This window comes from Bufo bufo, chromosome 6 (assembly GCF_905171765.1).
Source record: "Bufo bufo chromosome 6, aBufBuf1.1, whole genome shotgun sequence".
Classification (NCBI taxonomy): Eukaryota; Metazoa; Chordata; class Amphibia; order Anura; family Bufonidae; genus Bufo; species Bufo bufo.
In genome coordinates this window covers 35345400-35364774 of record NC_053394.1, presented here as the reverse complement: position 1 = coordinate 35364774, position 19375 = coordinate 35345400, and the positions used below count along the sequence as shown (strand labels likewise).

Below are 19375 nucleotides of genomic sequence, written 5' to 3'. Positions count from 1 at the left end.
TCCCTTCCAGGAAGAGCGCCACACCTGTCCATAGTTTGTGTTTGGTATTGCAACTCAGCTCCTTTGAATAAGGGTCCATTCACACATCCGTATGTGTTTTGCGGATCCACAAAACACGGACACCGGCAATGTGCGTCCCACATTTTGTGGACCGCACATCACCGGCACTATAATAGAATATGCCCAAACTTGTCCGCAATATGCGGACAAGAATAGGACATGTTCTATGTTTTTCGGGAACAGAATTGCGGACCCGGACGTGCGGCCCCATAGAAATGAATGGGTCCGCAATTCCGTTCTGCAAAATGCAGAACAGAATTGCGGACGTGTGAATGGACCCTAAGGCTGAGCTGCAATACCGCATACAACCTGTGGACTGGCGTGGGGCTAATTCTGGCAAAAAGCAGCCATGTTCTTCTAATCCTGGACAGAAAATCGGATGAGCATGGGTGGGCCGGCACTCGGCTGATCCTGCGGACCAAACATTTATTGTCTGTTCAGCTTCAACAGATTTCCTTATGATTTAGTTGTCTCTTAGAATTCTTTTTTGGCAACTTACTCTGACCCTTTTTTTTTTTTGTAGTTATGGTGAAATCATTAGCATTCGAGTCCTTGTTGAAAGATTTTGTGCGTTTGTTAACTTTACGTGCCCCCTTGCGACAGCCAGAGCACTGGAGGCATTGCAGGTAAGAGTTCATATAAATTGCATGTGTGCATCTCCAATATCCAGCGACAGGACATTCTCTGCATGCACATAGTAGTACGATTGCTTTACCAGGCAGATCGCAGGGAGGCAGTACGTTTAAAGGGAATCTGTCACCACGTACCTGGATATGAATCCAAATGAATTGCTAGGTGTGCGCTAGTCCCTTAAGTAAAACGCTCCATCTCCCATCTGGATTCTTGGCCGCGTTCTGGTGAAATTCTTCTTTTTCTCATATGCAGATTTATAGCTTGGTGCAACGAGGGTGTCACCATTGCACCACGTTGCACTGAAAAACCATGCTCCTGGCTTTCCCAGCTTTGAGTGACGGGGCCAGGCAGTGATGTAGTCTACTGGGCAATTAGCCTTCACTTCGGTAATTGGTGCAAGCAAAGTTACAGCCCTGCTGCTTGCCTGGGCTGAAGTCATCTGTACTGCGCATGTGTGCGCCATCGCTTTGGCAGTCGGTGCATGCGCAGTACAGATGACTTCAGCCCTGGCAAACAGCCGGACTGGACTGCATGTATGCCAATTAACGAAGTGCAAGATAACATCACTACCTGGCTCTGTCATTCAAAGCTGTAGGGGCCGGGCAGCCAGGAGTAAGGTGCAACGGTGACACCCTCATTGCACCAAGCTGTAAACTTGCATATGAGAAAAATAATCAATTCTCCGGAATGCAGCCAAGAATCGGGATGGGATCAAGAGCGTTTTACTCCAGAGACCAGCGCACATCTAATACCGTAATTCATATCATGGTATGTGGTAATAGATTTCCCTTTTAAAGAGTACTTTTCACGACAAAATGCAGTGCAGCCGTCTGCATGTTGTAGATGGATGGCTCCTTCTTCCTTGTAACATGCTGTCTGCAGACTGCATTGCATTTTGTAGTTTCGTGGTGCACCCGTCCATAGTTAGGTGGCCACAAGGTATATTACAGTGCAGTTTTCAGCATAAATCTAATACAGGTACTGATCCAGATCAACCCAGTTTTTGCTAATGGAGTGTAGTAGTGTAGACCGTACATTATATAATCCACAAGAAATCTGCACCAGAGTCACTTGCCCACTGTGCCCGTGATCACCAGGTGAACATCTGGAATGTACAAGCGAACAAAAGACCACGGCATCGCAGGCTCCAAATGTAGCTCCAAGACCGACAGCCTTGTCCACCATACAAAAATGTGATGTTTCAGTAGTACAAGACTGTCCCCCTGGGTGCAGCGCCTACTGGGTCTGTATATCTGTATCCCTCCATTGTGGCCTTGTTTCATATGCTACCTGCATTGTATGATGTGTCTGCATTGGTCCAGTTGTGTTATTTTTTACCCAGGTTGGTGTCTTTTTATATGGTGTTTTTTGTTTTTACCAAATGTGTGATTTTTTTTTTTTACTTGTGATGTACAATAAGGGTCCATTCACACATCCGCAATTCTGTTCCGCATTTTGCGGAACGGAATTGCGGACCCACACGGATGTGTGAATGGACCCTAAAGCTGATATTTAACCATCTGGTGTTCGCAGAGTGCACTTTTCCTTTTCAGTGTTCTCTCTGTCCGAATAAACTGTTTGGAACTACATTTGGAGCCTGCGATGCGGTTGTCTTTTGTTCGCTTATATACAGTATCTGTATATATGTATGTGTGTGTGTGTGTGTGTGTGTGTGTGTGTGTGTGTATATGTATATATACACTGCTCAAAAAAATAAAGGGAACACATAAATAACACATCCTAGATCTCAATTAATTTAAATATTCTTCTGAAATACTTTGTTCTTTACATAGTTGAATGTGCTGACAACAAAATCACACAAAAAAAAAAATATGGAAATCAAATTTTTCAACCCATGGAGGTCTGGATTTGGAGTCACACTCAAAATTAAAGTGGAAAAACACACTACAGGCTGATCCAACTTTGATGTAATGTCCTTAAAACAAGTCAAAATGAGTCTCAGTAGTGTGTGTGGCCTCCACGTGCCTGTATGACCTCCCTACAACGCCTGTGCATGCTCCTGATGAGGTGGTGGACGGTCTCCTGAGGGATCTCCTCCCAGACCTGGACTAAAGCATCTGCCAACTCCTGGACAGTCTGTAGTGCAACGTGACGTTGGTGGATAGAGCGAGACATGATGTCCCAGATGTGCTCAATTGGATTCAGGTCTGGGGAACGGGCGGGCCAGTCCATAGCATCAATGCCTTCGTCTTGCAGGAACTGCAGACACACTCCAGCGACATGAGGTCTAGCATTGTCTTGCATTAGGAGGAACCCAGGGCCAACCGCACCAGCATATGGTCTCACAAGGGGTCTGAGGATCTCATCTCAGTACCTAATGGCAGTCAGGCTACCTCTGGCGAGCACATGGAGGGCTGTGCGGCCCTCCAAAGAAATGCCACTCCACACCATTACTGACCCAATGCCAAACCGGTCATGCTGGAGGATGTTGCAGGCAGCAGAACATTCTCCATTCTCTGTCACGTCTGTCACATGTGCTCAGTGTGAACCTGCTTTCATCTGTGAAGAGCACAGGGCGCCAGTGGCGAATTTGCCAATCTTGGTGTTCTCTGGCAAATGCCAAACGTCCTGCACGGTGTTGGGCTGTAAGCACAACCCCCACCTGTGGACGTCGGGCCCTCCTATCACCCTCATGGAGTCTGTTTCTGACTGTTTGAGCAGACACATGCACAATTGTGGCCTGCTGGTGGTCATTTTGCAGGGCTCTGGCAGTGCTCCTCCTGTTCCTCCTTGCACAAAGGCGGAGGTAGCGGTCCTGCCGCTGGGTTGTTGCCCTCCTACGGCCTCCTCCACGTCTCCTGATGTACTGGCCTGTCTCCTGGTAGCGCCTCCATGCTCTGGACACTACGCTGACAGACACAGCAAACCTCCTTGCCACAGCTCGCATTGATGTGCCATCCTGGATAAGCTGCACTACCTGAGCCACTTGTGTGGGTTGTAGACTCCGTCTCATGCTACCACTAGAGTGAAAGCACCGCCAGCATTCAAAAGTGACCAAAACATCAGCCAGGAAGCATAGGAACTGAGAAGTGGTCTGTTGTCACCACCTGCAGAACCACTCCTTTATTGGGGGTGTCTTGCTAATTGCCTATAATTTCCACCTGTTGTCTATCCCATTTGCACAACAGCATGTGAAATTGATTGTCACTCAGTGTTGCTTCCTAAGTGGACCGTTTGATTTGACAGAAGTGTGATTGACTTGGAGTTACATTGTGTTGTTTAAGTGTTCCCTTACACACACACACACACACACACACACATATACATACACACAAACAGATACTGTATATAAGCAAACAAAAGACAACAGAAGTATTTGAAAGAAGTATTTGAACACCCTGCGATTTTGCAAGTTCTTCCACTTAGAAATCATAGAGGGGTCTGAAATTCACATTGTAGGTGCATTCCCACTCTAAGAGACATAATAAAATAAAAATCAGGAAATCACATTGTCTGATTTTTAAAGAATTTATTTGTCTTGCACTACTGAACATAAGTTTTTGAACACCTGAGAAACAGCAAGAATTCTGTCTCTCAAAGACCTGTTACTGTTCCTTTAAAAATTCCACCGCTACTCCACTCATTAATATAACTTAGTAGCACCTGTCTGAGCTCTTTAAAGACCCCTGTCCACCTCACAGTCAGTCAGATGCCAACTACTACCATGGGCAAGACCAAAGAGCTGTCAAAAGACACTAGAGACAAAATTGTGGACCTCCACAAGGCTGGAAAGGGCTACGGGGCAATTGCCAAGCAGCTTGGTGAAAATAGATCAACTGTTGGAGCAATTGGTAGAAAATGGAAGAGGCTAAAGGCGACTGTCAGTCTCCCTCTGACTGGGGCTCCATGCAGGATCTCACCTCGTGGGGTATCACTGATGATAAGAAAGTTGAGGAATCAGCCCAGAACTACAAGGGAGGAGCTGGTCAATGACATGAAGAGAGCTGGGGCCACTGTTTCAAAGGTCACTGTCGGTAGAACACTACGCCGTCATGGTTTCAAATCATGCATTGCGCGGAAGGTTCCCCTGCTCAAGTCATCACATGTCTAGGCCCGTCTGAAGTTTGCCAATGACCATCTGGGTGATCCAGAGGAGTCATGGGAGAAAGTCATGTGGTCAGAGTGGGAGCATTTCTCCAAGTGGTGAAGATGGCCGCACGAAGGCCATCTACTGTCTGGAACTGTTGTCCATTTTTGTAAACTTCCCTTGCCATCCATTCCCAAAGGTTCTCAATTGGATTTAGATCAGGGGAACACGCAGGATGGGCCAAAAGAGTGATGTTATTCTCCTGGAAGAAGTCCCTTGTCCTGCGGGCATTGTGTACTGTAGCCTTGTCCTGTTGAAAAACCCAGTCGTTACCACACAGACGAGGGCCCTCAGTCATGAGGAATGCTCTCTGCAACATCTGGACATAGCCAGCGGCCGTTTGAAGCCCCTGCACTTCCTGAAGCTCCATTGTTCCACTGAAGGAAAAAGCACCCCGGACCATTATGGCGCCCCCTCCACTGTGGCGCGTAGAAAACATCTCAGGTGGGATCTGCTTGTCATGCCAGTAACGTTGGAAACCATCAGGACCATCAAGGTTAAATTTTTTCTCATCAGAGAATAAAACTTTCTTCCACCTTTGAATGTCCCATTTTTGGTGCTCTTGCAAAGTCCAAACGAGCAGTTCTGTGGCGTTCAAGGAGACAAGGTCTTTGAAGACTTTTTTGTTTTTGAAGCCCTTCAGTCTCAGATGCCGTCTGATGGTTATGGGGCTGCAGTCAGCACCAGTAAGGGCCTTAATTTGGGTCGAGGATCGTCCAGTGTCTTGACGGACAGCCAATTGGATCCTCCGGCTCAGTGCTGAGGACATTTTTTTGGGTCTTCCACTTGACTTTTTTGTTCCATAACCCTCAGGATCATTTAAGAATTTAAGAAATTCCAAATGACTGTCTTATTGCATCCCACCTCAGCAGCGATGGCGCGCTGTGAGAGACCCTGCTTATGCAGTTCAACAACCCGACCACGTTCAAAAAGGGAGAGTTTTTTTGCCTTTGCCATCACAACGTGTGACTACCTGACAGAAAATGACAATGAATCCACATCTTTGCACAGATTTGGCCTTTTAAAGGCATGTGGTCCAAAACTTTTGATCAGCTGAAAAACAGCCCGTTTCAGTTTATTCGTTGTTTTCATTAAATTGAATGCTCAAAAAATGTTTTGTCTCACTCCCATTTCTTCTTGTTGCATGTTGAAGCTCTACTTGGAACCTTGTTAAGATCCAGCCATGCTAAATATGATTTTTTTTTGCCATTTTTCAAGTGGTCTTAAACTTTTGATTAGGACTGTACAATGTGATGTCTCTGAGTGGGAATGCACCTACAATGTGAATTTCAGAGACCCCTCCATGATTTCTAAGTGGGAGAACTTGCAAAAACGCAGGGTGTTCAAATACTTCTAGTCCTTACTGTATGTATAATTATAAAGAAAATTTAGCCTAGCGCATCCAATGTCACAGGTGCACATAAATAAAGCAAACCGCAAGCAAAATATGGCAGCACACTGTTACATGTGCCAACAATAGAACTAGTGATCAGAGATTATTCTGGATTACACCGGTACCTACTATACAGTCTACATTTTCTTGCAGTGTGTTTGGAGGATAGCACCCTCCTTTAGATTGAGCACTCCCCGTCCATGTGCCCAGGGGTTCTGAGCAGAGTATAAACATAACTGGTTTCTACACTGCCCTGAACATTGTAGGCTTAGGTTAGGCCCAGGAGAGGCAGTTCTGTTAGTGATGGGTATCCATCTTCAGAAGCCACCTTGACGTTGGTAGGTGGCCCGACACACGCTTTCGTTTTTCATGTACAGTAGGTATAGTACCGCAGTAATCCAGAATAATCCCCAGTTCTATTATTTGTATGTAGAAGTGTGCTGCCATATTTTGTTGCTTGTGTGTGTGTATATGTATATGTGTGTGTGTGTATATATATATATATATATATATATATATATATATATATATATATAAATTATACGCTGTTTGTATGTTTTATTATACGCTGTTGGTTTTGCTGGTAAAGCAGTGTTATAATTGGGAAGGTGCAGCCACAAGATTAGTTTTCATCCGTCCACAGGGTAAAGAAGTAGAGAACACGCGGTTATTGATTCGATACCCAGACAAGCCAAGACAAGCGGCTGCAGCAAAGTAAGTTTTGTGAAGCCTCAGAGCCCCCCACGATCTGAATAGAACATCTTGCATTCGCGGTCGGCCGCACAGCGCTGCTCTATTTTTATCTTTGTAGATGAGTAATATTGAGCATTGGGAGAGTCTCCTGCCCTGAGACCTTTTTAGCTCCTGCATTGGTATCTTTTCTATGCACTACCTCCTTTTCTATTTTTCAGAAAGCTGAGTGACCTCTAATACCTGCTGATGACAGGTCCCTACAGGGTTGTCACCCATCTTTCCCAGACTCTCTGAATGGCAATGGATACTGCAACTCTGTAAGAAAGCTGGGTGACGAGCCTTATGGTGCTGTCTGCTCGGCACTTCTGGTCCCCGTCTGTCAACGTCTGCATGGTCACGTGTGACGCTTCACTGGTGACTTGTCTGTAAGCGACATGTAACCCAGCAGTGACGTGCCGCCTGGGGAGATGTCACTGCTGAGGCCGGTCATTGGCTGCAGCAGCTCACATGACCTCGTCCGTGCAGATATTGACAGATAGGGGCTGGGGTGCGGTGCAGAGAGCTGGACCTGAGGGGCATTGATCAGGTAAATATGTTTCTCTTCACAGGTTCTGCTGGCTAGGGCATTTAAGTATGAATAAATCCTGGACAACCCCTTAGAGCTCCCTCTAGTGGTGGCTGCAAGCATCCAACGTGTTCTCTTTTAACTTTTTACGTATTTTCAGGGGATATTAAGCTATAAATATAGTAAGAAATGAAACGCCTTAAAAACAACATGGAAATGAAAGCTGGATATGCAGAGCAGCTGAAGGCGAGGAGTGGTGTGCTCCCCCTTCCCCCCCCCCCCCATCGTGCAGTCTACCCCGTTTTCTCCAGTGTCAGGAGGTGTTAGGCTGGGTTCACACGGGCGTTGCGGGAAAATGTGCGGGTGCGTTGCGGGAACACCCGCGATTTTTCCGCGCGAGTGCAAAACATTGTAATGCGTTTTGCACTCGCGTGAGAAAAATCGCGCATGTTTGGTACCCGAACTTCTTCACAGAAGTTCAGGCTTGGGATCTGTGTTCTGTAGATTGTATTATTTTCCCTTATAACATAGTTATAAGGGAAAATAATAGCATTCTGAATACAGAATGCATAGTACAATAGGGCTGGAGGGGTTAAATTTTTTTAAAAATAAAATTAACTCGCCTTAATCCACTTGATCGCGTAGCCCGGCATCTCCTTCTGTCTCCTTTGCTGAACAGGACCTGTGGTGAGCATTCATTACAGGTAAAGGACCTTTGGTGACGTCACTCCGGTCATCACATGATCCATCACCATGGTAAAAGATCATGTGATGGATCATGTGATGACCGGAGTGACGTCACCAAAGGTCCTTTACCTGTAATTAATGCTCACCACAGGTCCTGTTCAGCAAAGGAGACAGAAGGAGATGCCGGGCTACGCGATCAAGTGGATTAAGGTGAGTTAAATTATTATTATTATTTTTTTTAACCCCTCCAGCGCTAGTTTACTATGCATTCTGTATTCAGAATGCTATTATTTTCCCTTATAACCATGTTATAAGGGAAAATAATAATGATCGGGTCTCCATTCCAATCGTCTCCTAGCAACCGTGCGTGAAAATCGCACCGCATCCGCACTTGCTTGCGGATGCTTGCGATTTTCACGCAACCCCATTCACTTCTATGGGGCCTGCGTTGCGTGAAAAACGCAGAATATAGAGCATGCTGGGATTTTCACGCAACGCACAAGTGATGCGTGAAAATCGCCGCTCATCTGAACAGCCCCATAGAAATGAATGGGTCGGGATTCAGTGCGGGTGCAATACGTTCACCTACCGCATTGCACCCGCGTGGAAATCTCGCCCGTGTGAACGCAGCCGTAATCTAACTCAGGGACTCTTGACCTGCAGCCCTCCAGCTGTTGTAAAACTTCAACTCCTTTATAATACATGCCCTGCTGTTGGCTGTCTAAGCATGCTGGGAGATGTAGTTTTGCCACAGCTGGAGGGCTGCAGGTTCCACTAGTGACAGTGCAAAACTTAGTCATTAGACCTTGAGATATGACATTTGGAAGCCGGCCGCGCCAGTCTGCCCTCTGATTGATTTGTAATCGTCTTATTTCCTGCTGCTGTTAATGATCACTCCGGAGGTGCCACATCTTCCTCCTTTATAATATTTGTTTAAGGTGCGGCCTCCTGTCCGTGAACAGACTGTACTGAGCCTTAAACCGTGCCCGTCTCCCTGTAGTCAGCGCGCCTCCTGCCTCCCATTAATATGCTGCAGCGTAATAATTGCAGCCCTTGTTGACATCTATCATTTGTTCTTCCTCCTCGCCGCTCCGGCCGATTTACTCTCTGCTTAATTCAGCAGTCGGCTGGTGAACCGGGGACTAGAATGTGCCAGGGGGCACGCGCCACGTATCAATATTTAATTTTATGACCCTAGTAGCTCATTTCACTAAGTATGAGAGTTCGCTAGGAGATACTTTAAAGTGGTTCTTTGGGCATTTTCTCTACTAGTTGGAGGGAAGATCATTTTTACTCACTTATATAGCGCTACTATATTCCGCAGCGCTTTACAGACATCAAGCTGTCCCCGGAGAACATACAAACTCCATGCAGATGTCGTCCTTGGTTGGATTCGAACCTAGGACCCCAGGGCTGCAAGGCACCAGTGCTAACCACTGAGCCACCGTGCTGCCCGTTTACATGCGACTTACCGTCCCTCGCTGCCCCCTCCTCTGCAGGCTCTTCCGCCCGGGTCTTCCCGTTCTGCTGCATTATAGATGGTGCAAAAGAAGCGGCCACATCCTCCCTCCCTCCACGGGTTAGTTACAAATACTAATTAGACAAATTGCCCGGAGAACCCCTTTTAAAGTATCATCTAGCAAATTCTCACACTAAGGGTCCATTCACACATCCATATGTGTTTTGCGGACCGCACATCGCCGGCAACTATAATCGAAAATGCCTAATCTTGTCCGTTCATTTCAATGGCTCCGCAAAAAATGCGGACATTTGTCTTCCGCATCTGTATGTCCATTCCGTGGCCCCGCAAAAAAGATAGAACATGTCATATTCATGTTCATTTTGCAGACAAGGATAGGAATTGTTACAATGGATCCGCCAAAAAAAAAAAAATGCCATAAGGACATCATCCCCCCCTTTTTTTTTTTTTTTTTTTCGGATCCGCAATTTGTGGACCGCAAAACACATATGGTCGTGTGCATGTAGCCTTTGTAAAATGGAGCTACTAGGGTCATATAGTATAACATCCCAGGGACGTGATTTTCTTCACTCCGGTCTCTTCTCCTCTGTCGCCTATTGGTCCTAATACCACAGATAACTACTGCTGCATGTCACTGGGCTGTACAGCAGAAGTTGCTAAAGTGACGCCCCCTTCAGTCTGACATCACTTCCTGCTCTGCTGCTATTGGCTGAAGCTGCACTTCAATGACTTCCTTGGCTCTGCCTGCACATTATATTGGAGGTGCTCCCTCTAATCTGCTTCCTCCTGCATTTGGGACAGGTGGAAGCACTCATTGCTGTCATTTCACTTACGCAGTACCCCTCTGGTGGGCCCTCTGATTCACATGAGGCCGGCTGCTGCAGAGCTTCAGACACACTCCATTCAGCAGAGCAGCAGGTTACCTTAAAGGGGTTCTGCACTTTGTTTAAACTGATGATCTATCCTCTGGATAGATCATCAGCATCTGATCGGCGGGGGTCCGACACCCGGGACCCCCGCCGATCAGCTGTTTGAGAAGGCAGCGGCGCTCCAGCAGCGCCGCGGCCTTCACACTGTTTACCGCCGGCCCAGTGACGTCACGACTAGTATCAACTTGCCTGGGTGGAGCTAAGCTCCATTCAAGGGAACAGAGCTTAGCCGCGCCCAGGCAAGTTGATACTAGTCGTGACGTCACTGGGCCGGCAGTAAACAGTGAGGGCGCTGCTGGAGCGCCGCTGCCTTCTCAAACAGCTGATCGGCGGGGGCCCCGGGTGTCAGACCCCCGCCGATCAGATGCTGATGGTCTATCCAGAGGATAGATCATCAGTTTAAACAAAGTGCAAAACCCCTTTAAGTGAGTCTGCTCTGTGACTGTCTCTTCTCTGTGGGACAGGTGTAGGGGGGAGCTCTTCGAGCTGCTGCTGGATGCTGACATGGGCATTTATGTCTCTAGTGTTTGATGCTGTGCTGAATGTGGGTATCCCTTAAAACTAATACAGGGGTGTCCCAAGGGGCAAACATATATTATGCCTTAAAGAGAACCTGACACCTCTCCTGTTCAATATTTGTTGTGCCTATAATATAGCATTTCTAAATCATATTTTATTAGATCTTTGCCTTAGTGCAGTTCATCCATTATCCCTACTAAAAATATGTAATTCAATTGTCAACTTGGGGCGTGTCCCTGTACAACCTGACACTGTCCAATCAGAGCTGAGAGTGCCAGACTTTGCAGGGGCACACCCCTTTGACTATGGGAGTTGTAACACCCAGTTGTCAGTTTCTTCCTACGTTTCCAGGAGGAATAACAGAGGGACAGTGCAATGCAAAATTGTAAGGCAAGATAGTCCAGAATTCTTATCTCATGGGGAATGTATGTACTAAAACAAACATGTCAGGAGAAGTTAAAGGGCTTCTGTCAGCCCACTAAACCGTTTTTTTTTTTTGTTTAATAATAACCCCTACACTGCGATCTCTCCATACATAAGTAAAATAATTTTCGTTCAGTAGAATTAGAGAAAACGCTATTTTTATAATATGTAAATTACCTTGCTACCAGCAAGTAGGGCGGCTACTTGCTGGTAGCAGCCGCATCCTCCGATGGTAATGACGCCCCCTCCGCTTGTTGATTGACAGGGCCAGGGAACGGAATCGTTCTCTGCTGGCCCTGCCTGTTACCATTCAAAATCTGGCGCCTGCGCCGCGGCCGTACCTATCTTCAATCTCACTCACTCGGCCGCTTCATCCTCAATGCGCCTGCGCCGGGTGTAGATGTGACGTCATCGGCGCAGGCGCATTGAGGATGGAGCGGCCGAGTGAGTGGCCGCCTCTCAGTGCGCCTGCGCAGATTGAAGATAGGTACAGCCGTGGCGCAGGCGCCAGATATTGAATGAAAACAGGCAGGGCCAGCAGAGAACGATTCCGTTCCCTGGCCCTGTCAATCAACAAGCGGAGGGGGCGTCATTACCATCGGAGGATGCGGCTGCTACCAGCAAGTAGCCACCCTACTTGCTGGTAGCAAGGTAATTTACATATTATAAAAATAGCGTTTTCTCTAATTCTACTGAACGAAAATTATTTTACTTATCTATGCAGAGATCGCAGTGTAGGGATTATTATTAAACAAAAAAAAAAAAAAACGGTTTAGTGGGCTGACAGAAGCCCTTTAAGGGGTCCTGTTTAATACTGTCATTAATTGTAGTAATTTCATATCCATTACAGATGTAGCAGAGTTGAGTTTGACATTTGGCACGGCTTCCTGTGTCGCGATAATATTTTCTAAGATTACAGGTAAACCCACTGCATTATCTCGGCTCACAAACTGTGCAGTTCCACAAATGTAAATACTGAAATCGGCTCTGCTACATCTGTGCAACCAAGATAGATGATGATAACTTCAGTAATATGGAGAATGCACTTTTTGCCTCTTTTAGCGCTAAGAAGAAAGCAGTCTCTAAAGCCAGCGAGTGTTTCTACTGGAGACTGAACAGCTGCAGTTATGGTGACAAATGCCGCTACCGCCACATACCGGAGAACAAAGGCGTGGACCGCAAGCCTTGGAAAAGCTAAGGAAGGAGACGATGCAGGAGGACGTCATGAAGTAGTGTGATCCAAGTGCAATTTATTAAGGGAAATGGACTGGAGAGACCTGTCTCTGCTTCTCGGAAGCTTTCTTAGGCGGTGGTCCGTCCATCTCCCGTTTCCTGCTGTTGCGCGAGTCCTTTTTGGATAACGGATAAGGCGAGAGCTGTGGATTGAAGCCTGCACTTTACTACTGGACCACGCAGTGGACATCTGCCCGCACTGTGCCAACTGTTACAGACCAGAGGGACCTGTTACCGACCACAACATGAAGGCCGGCCCTGACGCAGTATTTTACGGGGGCGTGAAATTGTGTAACTGATGCCGTAGAGATTGGGGCAGATTTACTAATCCTGTCTAATATTTAGACAGCCTACAGACGCTCCAAATTGATCACAGTGGCCACATTTGGTGCATTGTTACATCAGCTATTGGTTGACCTACTTTGCGTCAAAATTCCTGTTGCATCTTAAGTCACGCCCCTTTCTGGGAAGCCACGCCTCCAGGTGAGCTAGGCCCTGTGGATTATTCTCTTTTGTTGCATTTTCAAAACTTGATGTAACATTACGTACCTGAAAGGAGCTCAAATGATGGCACTTTTTTTGCGAAATAGGTCTAGGTGCACAAAAAAAAATTTTTTTTTACATTGCTATCCTTTAGGACGCATTCACATGACCGCGCTGTGTTTTGCGGTCCGCAAATTGGGGATCCGCAAAACATGGATGCTGCCCGTGTGTGTTCCGCAATTTACGGAACGGGCGGCCCATTATAGAAATGCCTATTCATGTCCGCGACTGTGGATAAGAATAGGACATGCTCTATATTTTTTGCTGGGCCGCGGAAGTGAACGACGGATGCGGACAGCACACAGCGTGCTGTCCGCATCTTTTGCAGCCCCGTTGACCTGAATGGGTCTGCACCCGTTCTGCAAAATTGCGAAACGGATGCGGACCCATTCATACGGTCGTGTGAATGAGCCCTTAAAGGGGATCTCTGAAGCTGTAAACAGCTATTTTAGGGTACTTTCACACTTAAGTTTTCTTTTCCGGCGCTGAGTTCCGTCCTAGGGGCTCTATACCGGAAAATAACTGATCAGTTATATCCCCATGCATTCTGAACGGAGAGCATTCTGTTCAGGATGCATCAGGATGTCTTCAGTTCAGTCTTTTTGACTGATCAGGCAAAAGATAAAACCGCAGCATGCTACGGTTTTATCTCAGCCAATAAAACTGAAGACTTGCCTGAATTTTTTTTCCATAGGAATGTATTAGTGCATTCAAAATACCGGAAAATAATAAATGCCAGATCCGTTTTGCCGGATGACACCGGAAAGACGGATCTGGCATTTCAATGCATTTTTCTGACTGATCAGGATCCTGATCAGTCTTACAAATGCCATCAGTTGGCATACGTTTTGCCGGATCACTCTGCCGCAAGTGTGAAAGTTGCCTTAGCTAACCTGTAGGGAGAATATACTTTCATCAGTACTTACCCTTCTGTCATGGTAGGGTAAGTACTGCTGAAAGTGTATTCTCTCCATAGGTTAGCTGAAAGAGCCAATTTATATACAGGTCTGAAGGACCCCTTTAAAGTGGTATCCCAGCCTAACGCATTTATTACCTGTCCCACCGATTCCACAATGAGGGACTTTAGTGCCTGACCTCCTTGGGTCACAGTGGTCTGACCGCCACTGATCTCGAATCTGAAATACCCCTTTAAGGCTTTTTTTATTTTTTTTTATTGCTATTTTTACCATTTTTTGTTCTTCTTTCCTATACTGACCCATAAAAAATTCTCAGTTATGCAATTTCATTGCTTCTGAAGAGCGTATGGTATTTTGTCTCAAAAGTAAGGGGAGCCTTACCGCTGAAGACTTGGCTTCATGCAGACCACCGCATCCGTCAGTTGCCCTGGCAGACATGGATCACTTTCTCTGAAGGTTGGATTTCTCTTCTTTCTTGCGGCCGGCACGCACTGCATGTGAACTGTGCCTAACAAGGACCAAAAAAAAAAAAAAAGTCTTGCCTGCCGTGTGGTCGGAGAAGGTGACTCTCAAGGCCTTCTTTTCTATGTGCCTTATTTTATATGGATTTCTTTTGATTTTTAACTCTTGGACTCTTCGCACTGTGTTACTGAAGTGTTTACGTTGTGTCTGTTGCCCCCAAGCGATCACTGGTCAAACATTTCCAAAGCCCGTGTGATATGGTGTGGATCATGAAACGTAAAGGGATGTGGAGGTGTCATTGTCTGTATGAGATCGCTTCCATAGTATGCTTACCCTCCCAGTATGGTGTATTCCTGAGCACTGGCCTTTTACGTCATTTTAGGTATTGTACGGATAGAGCTGTTTTTGAAATTATTTTTTAAGTATTTTCAAGGCAGCAATAATTATGTGGACCCTACTGTCACTTTAAAATAATTTTAGGAGTGTAGTTAATCATGAAGCGACCATGTCATACAAACAGAGGTTCTATGATGCTGTTTAGCGGAGTTCCTGCATTTGAGGGGGCGGCTTTAGCGCTGCAAAAATGTCATTAAAGGGGTTGTCTGTGATTTTTTTTTTTTTTAATATAAAGGCAGGAAAATGTACTGAAAACAAAAAGCATACTTACCTCTTCAACCCAGCACAGTGATGCCATTAAGTACAGCCGACTCTGGCCAGTGATTAGCAAAATTATATTTTTTTTAATACTCACTGACAACTCCTTTTAAAGGGGTTCTCCGTCAGTACGATATTGATGGCCTATCCTTAAGATAGGTCCTAAATATCTGATCAGTGGGGGTCCGATGCCAGCATTGCCACTGATCAGCAGTGGCGCTTCAGTGATCGATGTAGCCTCCTTACAATATACCAAGCACAGCGCCGTACATTGCATAGTGGCTGTTCTTGGTATTACAGCCCCAGCCCATTCACTTGAATGGGACAGAGCTGCTCATTGACCATGAACATGACTTCACTGGTCTCAGAAGAGGCTGCAGCACTCGCTGGAGCACTACCGCCTCTTCAAACGGCTGATCGGCGGGGGTGCCGGGAGTTGGACGGACCCTCACTGATCGGGTATTGATGACCTATCCTGAGGATAGATCATCAATATTCTACTCCCAGACAATCCCTTTAAGGAATTGATGACCATAGTAATGCTTATGGTTAGTGCTGCAGGTATAAGAACAGCTGAAAAGCATTGTTTGTTTTTTTTGGGCATAGAGCACCATAGATCTCAGCTTCCTTTATCTTCCTATGTGTGAAGTGGAAAGAAATGCATGGCAGCCTTCAACAGATTTCTCTTGACGTAGGACTTTTACAGAAGTTGACCCGGGTGATCTATTTTCTGGATAGTTGAGAACCCCTGCATATAAGAAAATCATCTGCTCTATATTTGTGATATAACAGACTTGTCTAGCTTCCGGTGTAGCAGAGATGAGTTGGTTGTTTGGCAGAATTTACAGAGGTAACAATATAGAATGAATGGCTGTGTACAGAGGTATCTGGTATTTCAGTTGTATGAAGTATGACACTTCGAGAAGGTCCCAACCTGTACACACCACAGAGAGAAAAACGCCACACTCAGAATCGGTCCGATTTTTGCTTTAGCATCCATGCAGTCCGCACAAAATTCTGTGAAGTTTTAGTCCAATTATGCAGACATTTTTTCAAACACTGATTGACTCTGAGACTAGAAATGGGATCAGTTGGAAAGAGCGCTTCTGTATTGCGACCTCAGTCACGGCATTAATAATGCCATCTGCACTGACGTTATCATGATGCTGGGACCAATTCAGCTCTGCTACATCGGTGCATTGTCCCTGAAAGAGCCATATCCCGAAATCTGCAAACGTGAACTGGTTCTGTCCTGTATAAGCTGAAGTGTCTAATGATTAAACCCCTTTAATAGCAAAGTCCTGTTTTAATGATGTCAAAGCAAGATGGTTTTTAATGCCTCCCCCCAAGTATAACGAAAATTAGGAAAGTAAGAGAGTTGTCCTTACTGACAGACCCCCAACCCATCATAGCTCATCAGGCATGGGGCGTATAGCAGATGCTGATGGATTTATTTCCTGATTGCATTGGCAGCGTAAACTCATGTAGCCGGGGCTTCGGCTGCTTTGGCTGTATGTTGTATGAATCCTCATACATTGTATTACTCCTAAAGAGATACATGTCATGTCTCTTGAAGGTTCTGCGGGGGCGGGACACAGATTCCCTCATTGGTGTTTTTTGAATCCCTGTTTAATGCTCCACCCCCACAGATCCTGCATTAGATATAACCCACTTTATACGTTTTCCCAGAATTGTCCTTTATAAGTCTTTTTATTGTATTTTAGCACTAGGACCCGGCTTTGCATGGGTATATTTCATTTAATGTTTGTGTGTGTCGTTAAAAGATATCGACAGTATCCACTATAACAGTGACATCTATAGTACCCCGCCCCTTTAACAGTGACCTCCACAGTGTTAGTCCCTTTATTAGTGACCTTCACAGTACCCCGTCTCGTTAACAGTGATTTTCACAATAACCCGCCCCTTAACACTGACCTCCACAGAACTCCATTCCCTAAAAAGTGACCTCCACAACACCCCACCCCCTTAACGGTGACTTCTACAGCACTCCTCCCCTTCACACTGACCTCCATAGCGCACCATCCCCTTAACTGTGACCTCCATTGTTCCCTGCCCCTTTAACAGTGACCTCCACAGCATCCTGCCCCTTTAAGTGACCTTCACAGCAGCCCGCCCCTTTAACAGTGACCTCCACAGTACCCCATCTTCTCAACAGTGACCTCCACAGCATCCCGCCCCTTTAACAGTGACCTTCACAGCAGCCCGCCCCTTTAACAGTGACCTCCACAGTACCCCATCTTCTCAACAGTGACCTCCACAGCATCCCGCCCCTTTAACAGTGATTTCCACAACACCCCGTCCCCTTAACAGTGTCCTCTACAGCAATCTGCCCCTTAACAGTGACCTCCACAGCAATCTGCCCCTAGGGTGGCCAGAGGTCCGGTTTTAGGCCGGACAGTCCAGCTTTCAGACTCCCTGTCCTCCGTAGGGCCTGGACGGACACAGGGATGTCCTTTTGAACAGCTCACTCTCAGACAGCAGCACTGTGCTGTCTGAGTGTGAGCTGCAGGGAGAAAGTCACCGTCCCTTCCACCTCTGCAGCTGACAGAAGTTGATGTTTACCTTCATTTTTTTTTCCATCCCCGTCGGCGTGATTGTAAATGCGAGGGTGCGGATTCCTTTAGTGGACATACACACATACACTCGGCTGTATATATTAGATGTGCAGATACACTTAGACTTAGAAATGGCTGCAAGTCCCACTGACGCCCCCTTTGGAGACGCTACCACCCCAGTAGACCTCTGAGAATGAAATAGGAAGCACCCTTCTGTGCCAAAAAGTATGACCCTCCTTGTGTTGGTATAGGTGGAGATCACAAGGTTCCTTCTGGTCCCATAAGGTTTTTAACATTCTATTCTACATAGAAAAAAATATTGCCCTGGACCTAGAACAGGCAAACTATAGTTCTCCAGCCAAGGCCCATAGGGTACTTTTTTTATTTTTAGTTTTTTTATTTCTATTTTTGTGCTCATGCACACGACCATATGTATTTTGCAGTCCGCAAAAAACGGATCCGCAAAAAATACAGATGACATCCGTGTGCCTTCCGTATTTTGCGGAACTAAACAGCCGGCTCCTGATAGAACAGTCCTATCCTTGTCCGTAATGCCGACAATAAGAGAACATATAAAAAAAAATTGTGGAACGGAAATACAGACATACGGAAATGGAATGCACGCGGAGTAACTTCCGTTTTTTTGGCGGGCCCATTGAAATGAATGGTCCGCAATAAAGAACGGAACGGACACGGAAAGAATATACGTTCGTGTGCATGAGCCCTTAGAGGGATTCTGCTCACGAGTTGGTGGTCTGAGTTCAGTTCTGCAGGGGGTCGGAGTGTCAGCCGTAATATGGACACCAAATTCTGGACACACCAGGACAGTGTGAACCAGGCTTTTATTAGGGATTTGCAGAGAACACGGTTTCTCCAAAACAGCAATTTTGTACTTTTATTATATTTTTATTCTCTTTGTTTTTTGTTTTTTTTATCCCTCCAGAGAAAGAAAAATGAATCCCCAGGACTGAAAAAAAATAAAAATTTCCCCAATAAGAGAAAAAAATCAGATGTAACCCACATTTATACATGCAGATGGCTGCGTCTGTATTTTGTAAATCCCGGCCTGACCCCAGATGTAGTCTAGTCGCAACGTATGGTACTGTTGGTTTGGGTGATTACACCTGTAGTCGGGCCAGGACTTGTGTCCCTAGCATGACCCAATAGGGAAATCACGTGTCCTGTTAAAGGGTTATTGGATAAAGGGATAACATCGATTGCAGGATCCCCACTGATCACGAGAACGGGGGGTCCCATGTTTGCTCGTATGAATGGAGTGGTGGTCGAGCATGTGCAGTGCCTGTCCTCTCCGGCAGTGCCCAGACTACTGCTCCATGTAAATGGCATACATGTGACCACCATTCTCAGCAGTCAGACCGCCCTGATCTAACAGTTATCCAGTAGATAGGGGATATCTTTTTTTTTTTTTTTTTTTAATACCCCTTTAACTTATTAGGAACTAGTCATAGGTTGGAGTCATGCCTGTAGGTGAGCCGTCTG

General features: G+C 46.1%; 1 protein-coding gene across 1 annotated transcript in view; it reads left to right on the top strand.

Annotated features, from left to right (window-relative positions):
- The window catches only part of LOC121005483 (stress-induced-phosphoprotein 1-like), a 61796-nt gene extending 48312 nt beyond the window's left edge, over positions 1 to 13484 (top strand). Inside the window, exons 11-13 of the mRNA XM_040438252.1 lie at positions 584 to 686; positions 6838 to 6908; positions 12553 to 13484. Coding sequence (XP_040294186.1) covers positions 584 to 686; positions 6838 to 6908; positions 12553 to 12688 — 310 coding nt within the window. The 3' untranslated portion in view covers positions 12689 to 13484. The remainder of the gene's footprint in view (positions 1 to 583; positions 687 to 6837; positions 6909 to 12552) is intronic.
- The last annotated feature ends 5891 nt before the right edge of the window (positions 13485 to 19375 follow it).